This window comes from Coloeus monedula (assembly GCF_965178545.1).
Source record: "Coloeus monedula genome assembly, chromosome: 2".
Taxonomy (NCBI): Eukaryota; Metazoa; Chordata; class Aves; order Passeriformes; family Corvidae; genus Coloeus; species Coloeus monedula.
The window spans coordinates 90,516,993-90,530,420 of NC_138782.1; the positions used below are offsets into that span (position 1 = coordinate 90,516,993).

A 13,428-nucleotide genomic window follows, 5' to 3' on the forward strand; every position below is an offset into this window, starting at 1 on the left:
AAGGTATTTTTTAAAAAAGTGATTGGTTTGACTTTGCAGAATTACACAAGCATAAAAATTTGCACTTACAGTATCTAACATCAGAAAAACTTAGAGAATCTAAATATTCTAAATTGGTAGATAAATTCTTTCTTCAGTCATGCTCCTCTCATGAAGATCAGTTTGTTTTGTGTCTGGGTGCCTCCAGTTATTCTCTTCTTCCTTCCCCCTGGCCCTCACAGTCCCTCTTTGCTATGCCCAGGATCCAAGCAAAGGGGAAGTCCGAGGACCAGGTGTATTTTTTCACTAGGCAAGCTGGAGCTTGCAACAGAAAATACCCAACCTGAAAACATGGGAATAGAGTTGCTTCCCTCGTCATCACAGGGACACGCTGTACAGAAACCACAGTCCCATGACTCAGAGCACATCTCAACCAAGAAGCTCTGAGATGATCCTCTCTCTCCACTGAGCACAGGGAACTTGAAACTACATTCCTAACTGCTTCTTGACATTTCCTTCTCTCCGTGCAAACTTAAGTCCATCCAATCCAATTGTGCCTTACTCTCTTTCACTCTCCTTTTGATTTTTTCATGAAGCCTCTGCTTTTCATCCCACCCTGTGCCAAAACAGGATTTTGCCTATTTTCTTCTCTGCACTGAGTAACCCACTATGCTGCTGCTGCTCAAAGGCAAAATGTGAACACCAGGAAAATAAAAAAATCATTCAAGGAAATGGTGATTCTCTCTCTCTTTTTAATGTTGCTAGCAGCAGCGAGAGAGAGGACAGACAACTTTGCTGAGGGGAGATTAGTATAATATTTCCTGTAATACCATGAAAGTTACTTCTTTCCTTTGTTTTATAAATATTTATGCGCTAACAGTAGAACTTTCAATATCAGAATCATGACTTGAGAAAGTGCTATTCACAGTTAGCTTACTACCTAGATACTCCCAAATTTCAAAAGAAAAGCATACCAAAACCAAAATCCTTCCCACAGAAGAAACTGAAAGTGTCTAAAACCAGCCGTACTGCTTCCTGTGGCATCCATTGGATACATGTTCAGTGATTCAGTTTTTTAGTAGCATTGAGTCTGAGCTATATCTTCTAAAAGCTAAGCATGAAAGTAGTATCTTACCTTGTATCTCTGATGAGAGGTGCACTTCCCAGTTTAAAACAGATCTTTTCCCCTCCACAGGATGTTTGCCTTAAAGAAAAGCTTTCTGCCAGATCAAACCCTGCAAAATATGGCACGATACAATACAATTTAATGGAATTTTAAAACCATAAGTAAATAATTATTTTTAGCATGCTTGAATGCAAGCATATTAGCATTTCTATAGTACAGACTAACAAGCTATTTTGAAAAGCAGAACTTGAAGTCCGAGAAATTTTCAATACTCATTTTATTAAAACTGTTCATGCAAAATTCACTTGGTAGATGACTCTACAACCTGAAAAATGCATTTGTTAGTTCCTTTTATCGTCTGAACTGATAAGAATGCAGGATGATTGGAAAAAACCATGGAAATTAGTGTGACTGCCAAACTCGAACCAATACTTTCCAGGAAAAACACGTTCTGATTTTAATCTCACCTTCCGAAGAGCCGCAGCAGCTTTTGGTGCTTGGGGATGGCATTCTGTCCTACCCTTTCAATTTTAAAGCCAGCTTCAACAAGACTATGATTACATCCAATAATCATTACTAGTTAATTAATATAGATATCTGTATTAGCTCAGTCATTTACCTGATACACCATGACTGTCTCTGTTGATTTGTTTGAGATTACGGGCAACTGTTTTCATTAAAGGACACACTGCACCTTCAAGAGAACACAGTTTAGTGTTTATCATAAAATCAAACTAACAGGAACTGAACAAACTAGAAGGAATTGAACAAACTATCGTGAGTGATGGTAATATTGACAGGAATGTTTCTTTTTGTTTCTTTAGGATATGAAAAGCAGCAATAAACCAAATTACAAAATCTAAACGAGCAGATTTTACACTGTACTTCCAATAATACAAGCAGATAGAATTTGTATCACATTTTAATTCAGCTGCCTTTGGTTAAAGTTCGTTTAAACAATACAGCCAGAAGAAAACCATTAAATTCTTACCACACTGTTTCCATTAACAACACCCTATAAAGCAGTAATATCTGTTCCAAGTTCTTTTTGTATTTCTCACTGTATTATTAGAAAATATTTTTCCCCATTAATGAATATGAAACAATATTATATTTTAGGGAAAAAATAGTTTGAAAATTAAGTAGGGGAGTAAGTCTGAACCAAAGTATTTGGGTAAACAAACAGAATGTTCTGAAATTTGGAACATGGTAAACTGAGGTTAAATCTAACTGAACCCTTAGCTAATTTATTATTAATATGAATATCTTACTTACATGAAGTCCTTTATGCTTTTCTTTAATAGATATATAGGAATGCCCACTTTTAAGAAGGAAATACAGAAAAATGTCACTTAGTGCAGGGGTCGGAAATAAGGCTTGCTATTTAACAAGTTTTGCAAATAGCCCTGCTAAATCCTAATAAAACTTGCAAATCAAAGATGAAAAGTTATGATATTTGTCCTGTAAACTTATCAAGCACAGAGCTTTGAGAGTAGATGCAACTAAAAAGATGTCCAAGGTGTATCTGAAGCTGCTGAACAGTGAAGGTCAAAGCACTTTCTGAAGCATTAGTTCATTGAAAAATATAAGGAATGTCCTACCATTAACCTGGAAATCATCTATATTTAAATGTTTCATAAGAGCATCCAGACCAAACACTGGTATTCAAAATAGCTATATTTGTAATCTTAAAGCATGTGAAATTTGTCATTCATTCTGTAGGCACGTAGAAAGCATTTTATACTTCAAAACTCTTTAATGATATTAAATAGATTTCAGTATTTGATATGGATTAAGAATGACTAACTGGAAATAACTAGTAAAAGTGAAACTAGATTATGTAATACTGATATGAAGACACCTCCGGATAATATGGTTAATGAAAACTTTGTCAACTATTTAAAGAATAGACTGGGCAAAACACTTTTTCTGGTAAGATTCATTAAGTTCCGTGTCCTTCACATGTACAATTACAGTTACAACTACAATTTACTACTACAAGTCACATCACAGATAAAATAATTTACTTCTAAGGTGCTAAGAGAGTACATTTTTTCTTTCTCTCATATAGATCCATAAATACCAGTATGTGCATGTTTTTCCCTATACAGATAGAGTTTCATGACAAATGAGATGAAACATATGCATGAAAAACTCTGTAAATTCCCTTTCCCCAGAAAAGATGCTGAACTGTAAAGAATATTCACATTGGAAACTCTGAAGTGAAATCCTTCATCATTCTTGGTTTGCAGGAAGTTTATACAATGAGAAAAGCATTTGCTGGAATTACATAGTGACATAGCAATTTCAATACACCTGTTGATGTATACACATACAGTTTGGGACAGAAACAGGTTCACCTTAGGCCCTCTGGCCTCAACCTTCAATCACATATAGATTATTAAACTATAGACTTCTATATACAGCTACTCTAAAACAATGAATGTCGTTAGGGTAGATTTACATACGTATAGCTCCAAGAAATAAGCTGGAGTAAGGGAAGCCATTTATGTCTGAAGTGACAAAAGAATGTCAGACATATGTGGACAGATGTTTTTCTTAAATCTACATGTTTTCTACCAAGGGTTTCTTTCAAAAATATTCAACGTATTTCAAAGCAGGTTCTCTTTTTGGTTAAATTCTTGACAGTACTTATAATAAGAGCAGACAGATAGTACTTATTACTGATTTTATCCTAAACTGATGTAAGCTTTGGAGAAGCTGGGACACAAGTATGCTTTGTTTTTTCAGCATTAACTTACATGAGTGTTGAGCAGTGAAAGACTACAAAGTTCTAGCTTGTTCTTGGAAGCCACTTGCTTCCAAGTCCAAATAAAGACTGCAAGCCTTAATTTTTGTGCTATCCAGATGATAGCAATGATTCCTCACATGCCACAGACTGGACTGTGGACCTATTTTTATCAGTGGCATAGCAGCCACAGCACAGACAGGCCATTTAAGTGTTAGTTATTTGTTTGTATTCCGCATCCCCAGAAGAATGAAAGAGTTACGGTGAATCTTCTATCGCACGCTGCTGATGCACACCTTTAGTTCAACGTTATTCCTTTTACCAGAGAGCTAAGGGAAAACTCTCAAATAACAACTCTCCATGCCAAGACTGACAACCTTCATTACAACAGACAGATGAAAATTCTTTCTGCAACTACTGCCTTAATAGTTAACCTCGTCCACAATTTTTAGTATTGCTAGCAGATCCTTAAATTTTCTTTAGCTTGAGACAAAACAGACAGTTTGCCCATTTAACATGTGGGTAGCTGAACGACAAGGTCTGCATGAAGATATTCACGAAAGGAAAGGAGCAATGGAAACCATGAACCTACCTGGCCTGTTAAAATACATTACTATAAAATTAATAAAATAGTAAGAAGAACAAGCTTATGTTTATACACTAGATTGCTCTGCACATGATAAAACTGCATCTGTGTGGATTGAACTAAAAAATTAATATTAAACCTGTGATATCAAAGGTCAAGTTAACTTACCTATAAATTAACAAGTTCACCTACCCATACGAAAAATTAGACCTTGACCTTCATAAATCAATGAGTTCTAGCTATGAGCTCATTAATATAAAATCAATCTAATAATTGTGAAAATATTAATTTATGCAGACCAAGCAGATCATTGTCTTCTCTCTTTCCAGTAAGATAAGAAATTTTCGTTTGATTTCTAATAGCATTTTGCAAAAAAAAGAAAAAAAAAAGGGCATAAGGGCATTGCCTCCAGACATATCTGTTGCAACATGCAAAAGCGTGTTCCAAACTACTCCTGGAATGATCAGGACACTTGTTGAAGCGCACTGCAACTTCCATCTAGGCACCATGCTCAGCTTTCCAGTCCATGCAAACACGGACAGAAGAGACTCTGGTGTGTGCTTCAGTCTCCATCTTACAGATATCTCTTGTGTGCACTTCCTGAGTGGGAACTGTAACTTCCAATAGGCAGGCTAGGCTTCTCCAGATCAAGTGTAACCTGTAATGGCTAGATTCACTTTACAACTCCCCATGTGCTAGATTATAATTAAACTTCACATTCAGGTGAAGTTTTTGCTGCCATCTAGCACCACTGACATGCACATTTGCAAGGGCACTGAAGCTTCCATCAGTGACCATGACCAGCCTAATGAATGCAGCCAAACAGCAAAGCCCAGCCTAACATATACCCATACCCTGTGTCAACTCAAGCTTCAGACAGAAACCTGTATTACCCAAGATTTTTCTCGTATTCTTACTGGATCAGGCTTCATAAACACACAGACAGAGGCAACCTCTTCAGAGCTTGCCACACACTTGCAAATGTCAGCAATGACATCCAGTGAGTCCACCTCAAATGTATTCATACTGAAGATAAGCAGACCCAGCTGGCTTGCTGTCAAATAAGGTCAAGAATTCAGATTTCCTTCATATCTGTAGCCTCAAGTATACAGGCACCAGGAAATACAACGTGATTTTTTTGTATTCCGTTGTTGTATTCTGTAAAGAAGATCATATTAGATTACAACATATATGCTAATTAAGACAAGGATGGGAAGAATGAAGGAAACAAGATACAGTAAAGAAGTCATCTTCAAGTCTGGTTGCTATTTAGATGGTTATGAAGTAACATAACAGCATTGGCAGCAGAAACAAGAAATCTGAGCAATGGAGTTCAAGGATTAGGATACTCATGCTAGACTCCTGGAGAACTATATTCTCCCATGATGAAGAGTAAGCAGTGAAAAACAGGACTTCATATTATTTGGGACAACCAGCACCACTTCACCAAGGACAAGTCTTGCATGACTAACTCAGTGGCCTTGTACAATGGAGTGGCTACATCAGTGGACAAGAGAAGAGCTATGGAAGTCATCTGGATTTCTACAGGGCCTTTGACATGGTCCCCACAATATCTCTGAACTGGAGAGATTCAGATTTGATGTGTGGACTGCTTGGTGGATGAAGAATTGGTTGGCCAGTCACATAGAAGGGAGTGGTCAACTGCTCAATGTCCAGATGGAAATCAGAGACAAGTAGTGCTCCATTTGGGACCAATTTAATTAATTAATGACTTAGATGAAGGGATTGAGTGCACCCTCAGCAAATTTGCAGATGACACCAAACTGAGTGTTGCAGTTGACACTCCTGAACGACAGAATGTCATCCAGAGGGAGCTAGACAAGCTTAAGAACTGGGCCCATGGGAATCTTGTGAGGTTCAACAACCTCATGAGTGCTGCACCTGCGTCAGGGCAATGCTCAGTATCAAAACAGGCTTGGGGATAAAGGAATTGAGAGCAGGCCTGACAAGGAGGCTTTGAGAATACTGATGGATGGAAACCTGGAGACCAGCTGATGGTATGTGCTCACAGCCCAGAAAGCCAATCATATCCTGGGCTGCATCTAAAGAAGCATGGCCAGCAGGTCAAGAGAGGTGATTCTTCCCAGCAGCTCTCATGAGACACCCCCTCCCCACCCCCCACCTGGAGTACTGCATCCAGCTCTGGGGCCCCAACACAAGAAAGACAAGGACCTGCTGGAGCAGGCGCAAAGGAAGGCCACAAAAATGAAAGCTGGATCAGAAAGCTGGATCATCCCTTCCAAGAGTTAGGGTCATTCAGCCTGGAGAATAGAAGGCTCCAGGGATCCCTTACTCCAGCCTTCCAGGTAGGGAGCATGTAAGAAAGATGGAGACAGACTTTTTATGAGACCTGTTGTGACAGGACAAGGGGTAATGGTTTTAAACTAAAAGAGGCTGGATTTAGACTAGACTTTACATAATGGTGGTAAAACACTGGAACAAGTTGCCCAGAGGGGTAGTAGATGCCCCATCCCTGAAAACATTCAAGGCCCGGTTGGATGCGAATATCAGGAATATGAATACATTGTATATGAGAGTTACTGTAGAGTCACTATCTTGATTTTGAGAAGTATCTAGCTGTACTAAAACACTAAAACCAAAAAGCTGAACTGATTTGCCTGCTTGAAACCACTCACTGTACTTGGGTTAAAGTGCCTATCTAATATTATGATCCATAGCCAATACTTTTCACAACACATTCCGTGTCAAAAGGCAATAAATTCACCATGCCTGACAGTCCCAGGACTTTGTTTATACTACATTTTTCATGGATTAGCATGTGACTTTAAAAAACAGTAATTGTAAAAGAAAGTTGAAAAAGAAGCAATGATCTGGGAATGAAACAGAATATTAATATTCTTAATATAAAGCATTCAGGAATGATCAGATTAGAACTTCATGTGTCACTACAGAAAGAGTTTATGTCCACCCTCAAACCCCAAATATTCTCAATAATAATAAGTTGACAACATGAAGAAAGTATTCTTGAAGTCAGATCAAAAATATGCCTGTGGAAAACTCCTGAACCCTCTCCCCTCAGATTTGCTATACTCCATCATGAGAAGTGAGTGCTTCCTTCTAATGAACATTCAGCATATCAAAACATGAGAACTGAAAGAAATCCTTGATGTGAATCTAATGCATACTGGCACCCTCAGAGCCTAAGGAGGACTGCTCCAAGAAGATCTAGCATACTCTCTCAGCCTCTGACTCTTTTTCAATACTGCAATTTATTTATTACAATATTGGCCCAATGAGTAAGTCACAAAGTACATTCAGCATGCCTGCTCTGAAAGCTCTCCCCTACATATGCACACAAGTTAATCCTTCCCCTAACACACTTCTTTCCCTCACCAACCTCAAATTAACTCTAGTTTACACTTTTCCATGTATTTGAAGCCATTCCTTTAGATTAAAGCAGATCAGATGAGAAATTTCAAGATGTAAATACAATAGTCTCAGATTCTACCTAAGTGTGCTTTGTTGGAAAGGCTTTCATATTAGCACAGAGAAATAAATGCTATGCATACGTTGTTGAAGGAAGCAAACCAAAAAGGTCGTCTATGCGGATATTGAAGGACAGATGCTGATTCAAACAGAACTGGTACACAGGAGGGGAAAAAAGGCCCAAGAAAGAGCGACCAAATGCAAGACAGAAAAACAAAAAAACCCTTTAGATATTACTCTCTTCTTGAAGTAAGCACATTTCCAATTTGTTACAGATTCATCTGCATACAAATTATCAAACTGGAACAAGACAACTTAGCAACACAGAGCACTCGGTTCAAGTGAACAGAGCAGATTAACAAAAGTTTGACAGAAAGAGCTGTACCACTTTTACCGCTGCTCTGTCACTGGGTCCATTCTTTTCCAACTCCTGCTTTCTGGTCTATAATTTGTATTTCTTTTTAGAGGGTAACCATCCCTACAAACTCCAGTAGAGCCTCTTTCCTGTTATCAACTGGAGTTTGACTCTGGGCTTAACTCACACACCTGCTGTTGGCAGAGCTGCTCAAGCTGGCAGCTATCTACTTGTATTCCTCACCATCTGCCTGTACCACCACAAACCAAAGAAGCCTCTCTCAATTGCACACCATCAGTTATTTCACAGGAGAGATTCAATCTCTCCTCTTCTTCCTAGCAGTTCAATCGGACCCATATTTGATCCATTTGGGGCCGTCAGGCTGAGGAAAACTGCAACTTCACTGCTGGCTGCTTAGCTACAAACTTCTAACAAAATGTAAGGCACAGTTCAGATACACTGTTTATTGACAGTTCAGTGTATCTGCCACATCTTCTGTGGCTGACCCAACATCTACTAAGGCATCATTTCATTAGGAAAAAAAAATATATATAAAAGAAAAGAAACAATGTTTCCTGAATTTTTGTTTTAATATTTTTCAATCTATGTAGTTAGGGAACCTTCTGCACTCACATGATTTTAGCACCTTGAAAACTTCTCTTCTGCAACCACCACCTAACAATGACAGAATAAAACATATATTTCTTCTTTCAGACAGAATGATTTCACAGCTATGATGTAGGCTCGCTCTCTCAGAGGAGTTAAGAATAATTCATCAGTAGAGCACTTAGCCTCAATGCCCTAAAAATACAAAGGGGAAAAAGACTTCAACTTAAGTTCAGACGCTTCACAATGCATTATTATTACCTCAGAACCCACACATTACACTTATTATTTATTCATTATTACTACTTATAGTTTCCAGGGGCAGTAAAAGGATTATTTTCCTAGTCATGGACTTTTAAAATTTCTTGGGCCTGAGTTTCAAATGAGTTTTTGAGATTCAAAGTTGCTGTGTGTGTGTGTGTGTAGTTTCTATTATCTTTCATAAGATTTATGGAAAGGAACAGCATTACTAGGAATTAATTTTATTTTTGAGAAAAAACCCAACTCAATTTAAATAGCAATAAGCATGTTCTCCTTGCTAATAATTGTAGGAAAATTAAAATAAGTTGAAGTACATGCTGAGGCTGAACAATTCTAAAAAACTGACGTGCCTTATTTGACAAGCACATATGATGTGTCCTTAAGACAGAATTTACTGTATTCTGGAGAGTTAACGTAGAGTTTAAGTGAGAATACTAGATAACATGTGGAAAGTAAAGAAAGAAGAAAACAGAGAAATATGAGAAAATTTGCAGAAGACAGGTAACAGCTTTTAAGTTAAACAATATCACTCCATTCTTTTCCCCCATCTTCTTAGGAAAAAGATTTTTTTAACTCTGCATGTGTGAAATGTATAACCCAGTCTAGGGATTACGTACAGGTGTGGTTAACATGAGCATTAGATTGTTTAGGTCAATGTGATAAGTGGTCTGCTCTAATAAAGCCTCATGATTTTGTTCACGAAGGTTTTGCAGCTCTGACTTATTTGTCTTGTTTTGTATGGTAGGAAAAGAAAAATACAAAACAAAACTCCTAGGAACTACAACTACCTCCAAATATGAATCTTCCAAGGAAGCAGAAAGGCTGCTCTGGAACTGCTTCCAACTTAGGACATTTCAGAAAGGAGATTTAAAACAATCTTGTATATTTTTATCTGTTCGTATGTTTGTTTCCTGTGTGCTGTTGTTATTTGCTAAAATTTTTTCTGTACTGAGATTTACACCTTTGGTCTGTGATGGGCAAGAAAAGTGGAAGTACCTGTCTGGTCACTGACAGCCACAGAAGTAGAAACAGGAAGGAGGAAGGCTGCCATACAAAGCCAAACTATGCAGGGTCCGATGTACTTCATCTCCCCCTGGACACATGTGAACAAACAGCTACAAATCTGCAACAAAAAATAAGCATATTCAGAACAATCTCGTCTTAGTCTTCTCGCCTCACCCTGTCAGAAAACTACAAACAAGAACTTCTTAACTGTGAAGAGGAAGTTGCTAGTCACATACAAGTGTATAATTTATCTGTCTAAGGAGCTACAAAAAAGAGATTTATTTCAGTCTAGAAATAAATCATAAATATACTCCTTTTTAGTTCTTTATTAATAGACTCAGAAGTAACATCTCAGAAATACTAACTTGGAGCTATTAATTGTAAAGGTAGTGAATGTTAATTTCATTAGTGATTACTAATTTTCTTTTATACTTCTCCCCAAATTATTTTTCAATTTTCAATATATCAGCTAAACTGCTTGGTGTCATAACACTTTCAGTGACTGCTGAAGTAGTCCTCAAATTGAACAAAGACAACATGCTATTTTTTGAGCTTAACCACGAAAGAAACCAAAATGCCATATTTCTGCACCTTGCAAAGTGCCTAGAACAGCCTATATTGAATTTACAGTTTAAATCTCACAAAAGTACAGGCTTCAACCACATAAACTGATACTGTCACTAGGGGACAAAAGCTTCCTTCTAAGCCAACTGCGATGTATAAATACACATTAATTTAATGAAACACAGAAAGTGTCTAATGTTTTTCTAATCACATTTTCCGTAAAAAAAGGAAAAAAATGTGCAATTTTTATAATTATTTCCGCAAAGCACCTTATTCATCATCAGAGCTATTCTGTCATGTACTGACAGCAACTACATCGTCATTAACTTTTCTAGCCTTCCCACCAGCAGCAAAGCGAATACACGTTCAAATAAATTATCATTTAATTTCATGCACCTGCTTTCCAAGCAGGCATCGGGAATTCAGCAGAGCTGCCTCTCCAGAGGTCTGGTTTTCTGAAGTGCTCTGATCACCAATACCGCCGGCCCCTCGCTGCCGCCGCACCTCCGGGCTTGGGTCCTCTCCCGCCGGCTGCCCCGGGAGGCTCCGCTCCCTCGCACAACCGGCGCACCGGAGCCTACGGGGCGCCCGTGGAGCGACCGAGCCCTCGCCAGCACAGCCTCAACTCGGCAGTGCCGGCAGCTTCGTTCCTCTTGGATCGAGCCGCGTTTGCCGGAGGGAGGGCTCAGCGCTCCGGGCGGGAAGGCAAGCGGGCAGCTCTCCCGGGCGCCCGGGCAGCGCCCCCGCCCCGCTGCCGGATCCGCTCTCCGGCTCTCGGCTCCGCGCTGCGGGCTCCCACCGCCGGGCCCGCCCCGTCTCCCCGGCCCCTGCCTGCGGCGCCGGGAGCCCGGGGAGCAAGCGAGGGGCAGGCGCCCGCCGCCGCTTCCTCCGCAGCCCCGGGGCGGAGCGGGGCCAGGAGCCCTCCCGGGCCGGCGGCGCCTGCGAGCGGGGCAGCCCCTGTGCCGCGGGGCGCTGCGGCGGCACCTGCGCCGGGCCGGCAGGTGAGGGGCCGCCGGGGGCGGTGAGCTGGCCCCATCCGGCCGGGAGTCGGCCCGCGGCATCCCCGGGCTCTGCCCGAGAGCTCGGCCGGCGCGGTGCCCCCTCCCCGCAGGGCACTGCCCGCCCGTGCCGCTGCTCACTCACCAGCGCGCTCCCACCAACCGCATGCAGGCCACCCGGCACGCGTGCTAATTACAAGGACACGCACACTAAGAGGTAGGTTTTAAAATGTAAATATATGCACAATCAGCATTGTGGCCACTCGCAACAGTTTAATCAGTTTTGTAAATTACTGCTCATTTAGCGGGGCTGTTTTTGTTAGCATATCTTAGCATATACCTATAGTCACCCACTAGCATATACAATGTATTTACACAATCATGAGCAGAATACTACAGCACAGGCTGATTGCAGTACATTAAAAACTTACGGTATCCATCATGTTTATATAAACCATAGTTAATACTAGCAGTGATAAACTTAAATTGCAATTTTGGAAATCAAAACCAAAAACACCACAAAACAAGCCAAGAATAGTGTAGTATGTGTGAGTGTGCACATGTAAGACGTTTAGATAATTGACTACAGAAAATGAGTGGCTTACCTTTAATTTTTTTATTGGTCTGTCCCCCCAGAAGCACTGAAAATGCCTGTACAGGGCTGCTGTAGTGCCGAGGAGTTGCTGGAGTGAGTCTCCAAAGAGTGGTAGAGGGGGATGCAGCTCTGTCCTTATTAGTCACACAGTGTGACCCTCCCACTCTGAGCACAGAATACACTGCAAGAAAGAACAAACAGCCACCCAGACACAGATTTTACATAGTCATATGTGTATATCCCAACTCAGGTAACAATGTAAGAAATGTTTAGGGGTTTTTTCTCCTTCCCCCTACCTCTCTGAAAAGCCCCCCCTCCAACAGTTCCATAAATTAGATAGCCATGGTATGAAGGCATGAATGAAAGAGTATCTAGTTTCTAGCTGTGAAGAACCAATTATGTACATTATTACACTGGCAGAAACTAGCTTTTATCTTTTCAGTGTAAGCATACTTTAATTTTATATACTTTTATATACTTCATCATAAATTTAAAAATCAACCACGCAAAAAACCAAGAGAGTACACTTATTTATGGCACTGATGCTGTAATGCACAGTGAATTACGGAAATTTGTTTTGCCTTTTAAAATCTATCATTTACAAACCTGAATGTTCTTGCATTTGTAATACCATCTGTCTGTGATGAAATTATGAGACTGAGCACTGCCATTGGCTCTTATCTGAAAGTGCCAAACTGCACTTTTGTCAGGTTCTCCAAGTGTGCTTGTGGCAGTTTTTCAGATTGCATTTTAAAGACATGAACCAGATAGAATGACAGAGAGAAGTAAAATGATGAGGAACAGATATACAGAAGACAGAGATTAGGGCTTACATATATAATTTATATATATGTATGTCCAAGACATATTTTACCTTTTTCTAGTTGAATCATTCTGACAGGGGAGAAAAAAAGGAAGACGGTCATATGAATATTTATCAGCTTAACATCAATTTAGCCGATTGGTCTTCAGATCAGAAAATTCATAGGGTAAACTTTCTTCTACCCCCAGCTCCCCATACCCCAAATCCTCCCACCCACTCACTAGATTTTGGAATGTGTTTCCTCATTTCAATCTAGATAACTAGCCGGGATAACCAACAAATCACATGGAAAGACGTGATTATCTTCCTGGTT

At 39.9% G+C, this 13,428-nt stretch overlaps 1 protein-coding gene across 1 annotated transcript in view; it reads right to left on the minus strand.

The window, feature by feature from the left end:
• Window positions 1-10,217, minus strand: part of COL19A1 (collagen type XIX alpha 1 chain) — a gene marked incomplete at its 5' end in the record, with an annotated part of 177,366 nt that extends 167,149 nt beyond the window's left edge. Inside the window, 3 exons of the mRNA XM_082276862.1 lie at window positions 1,115-1,214; window positions 1,725-1,799; window positions 10,127-10,217. Coding sequence (XP_082132988.1) covers window positions 1,115-1,214; window positions 1,725-1,799; window positions 10,127-10,217 — 266 coding nt within the window. The remainder of the gene's footprint in view (window positions 1-1,114; window positions 1,215-1,724; window positions 1,800-10,126) is intronic.
• Between the last annotated feature and the right edge of the window lie 3,211 nt (window positions 10,218-13,428).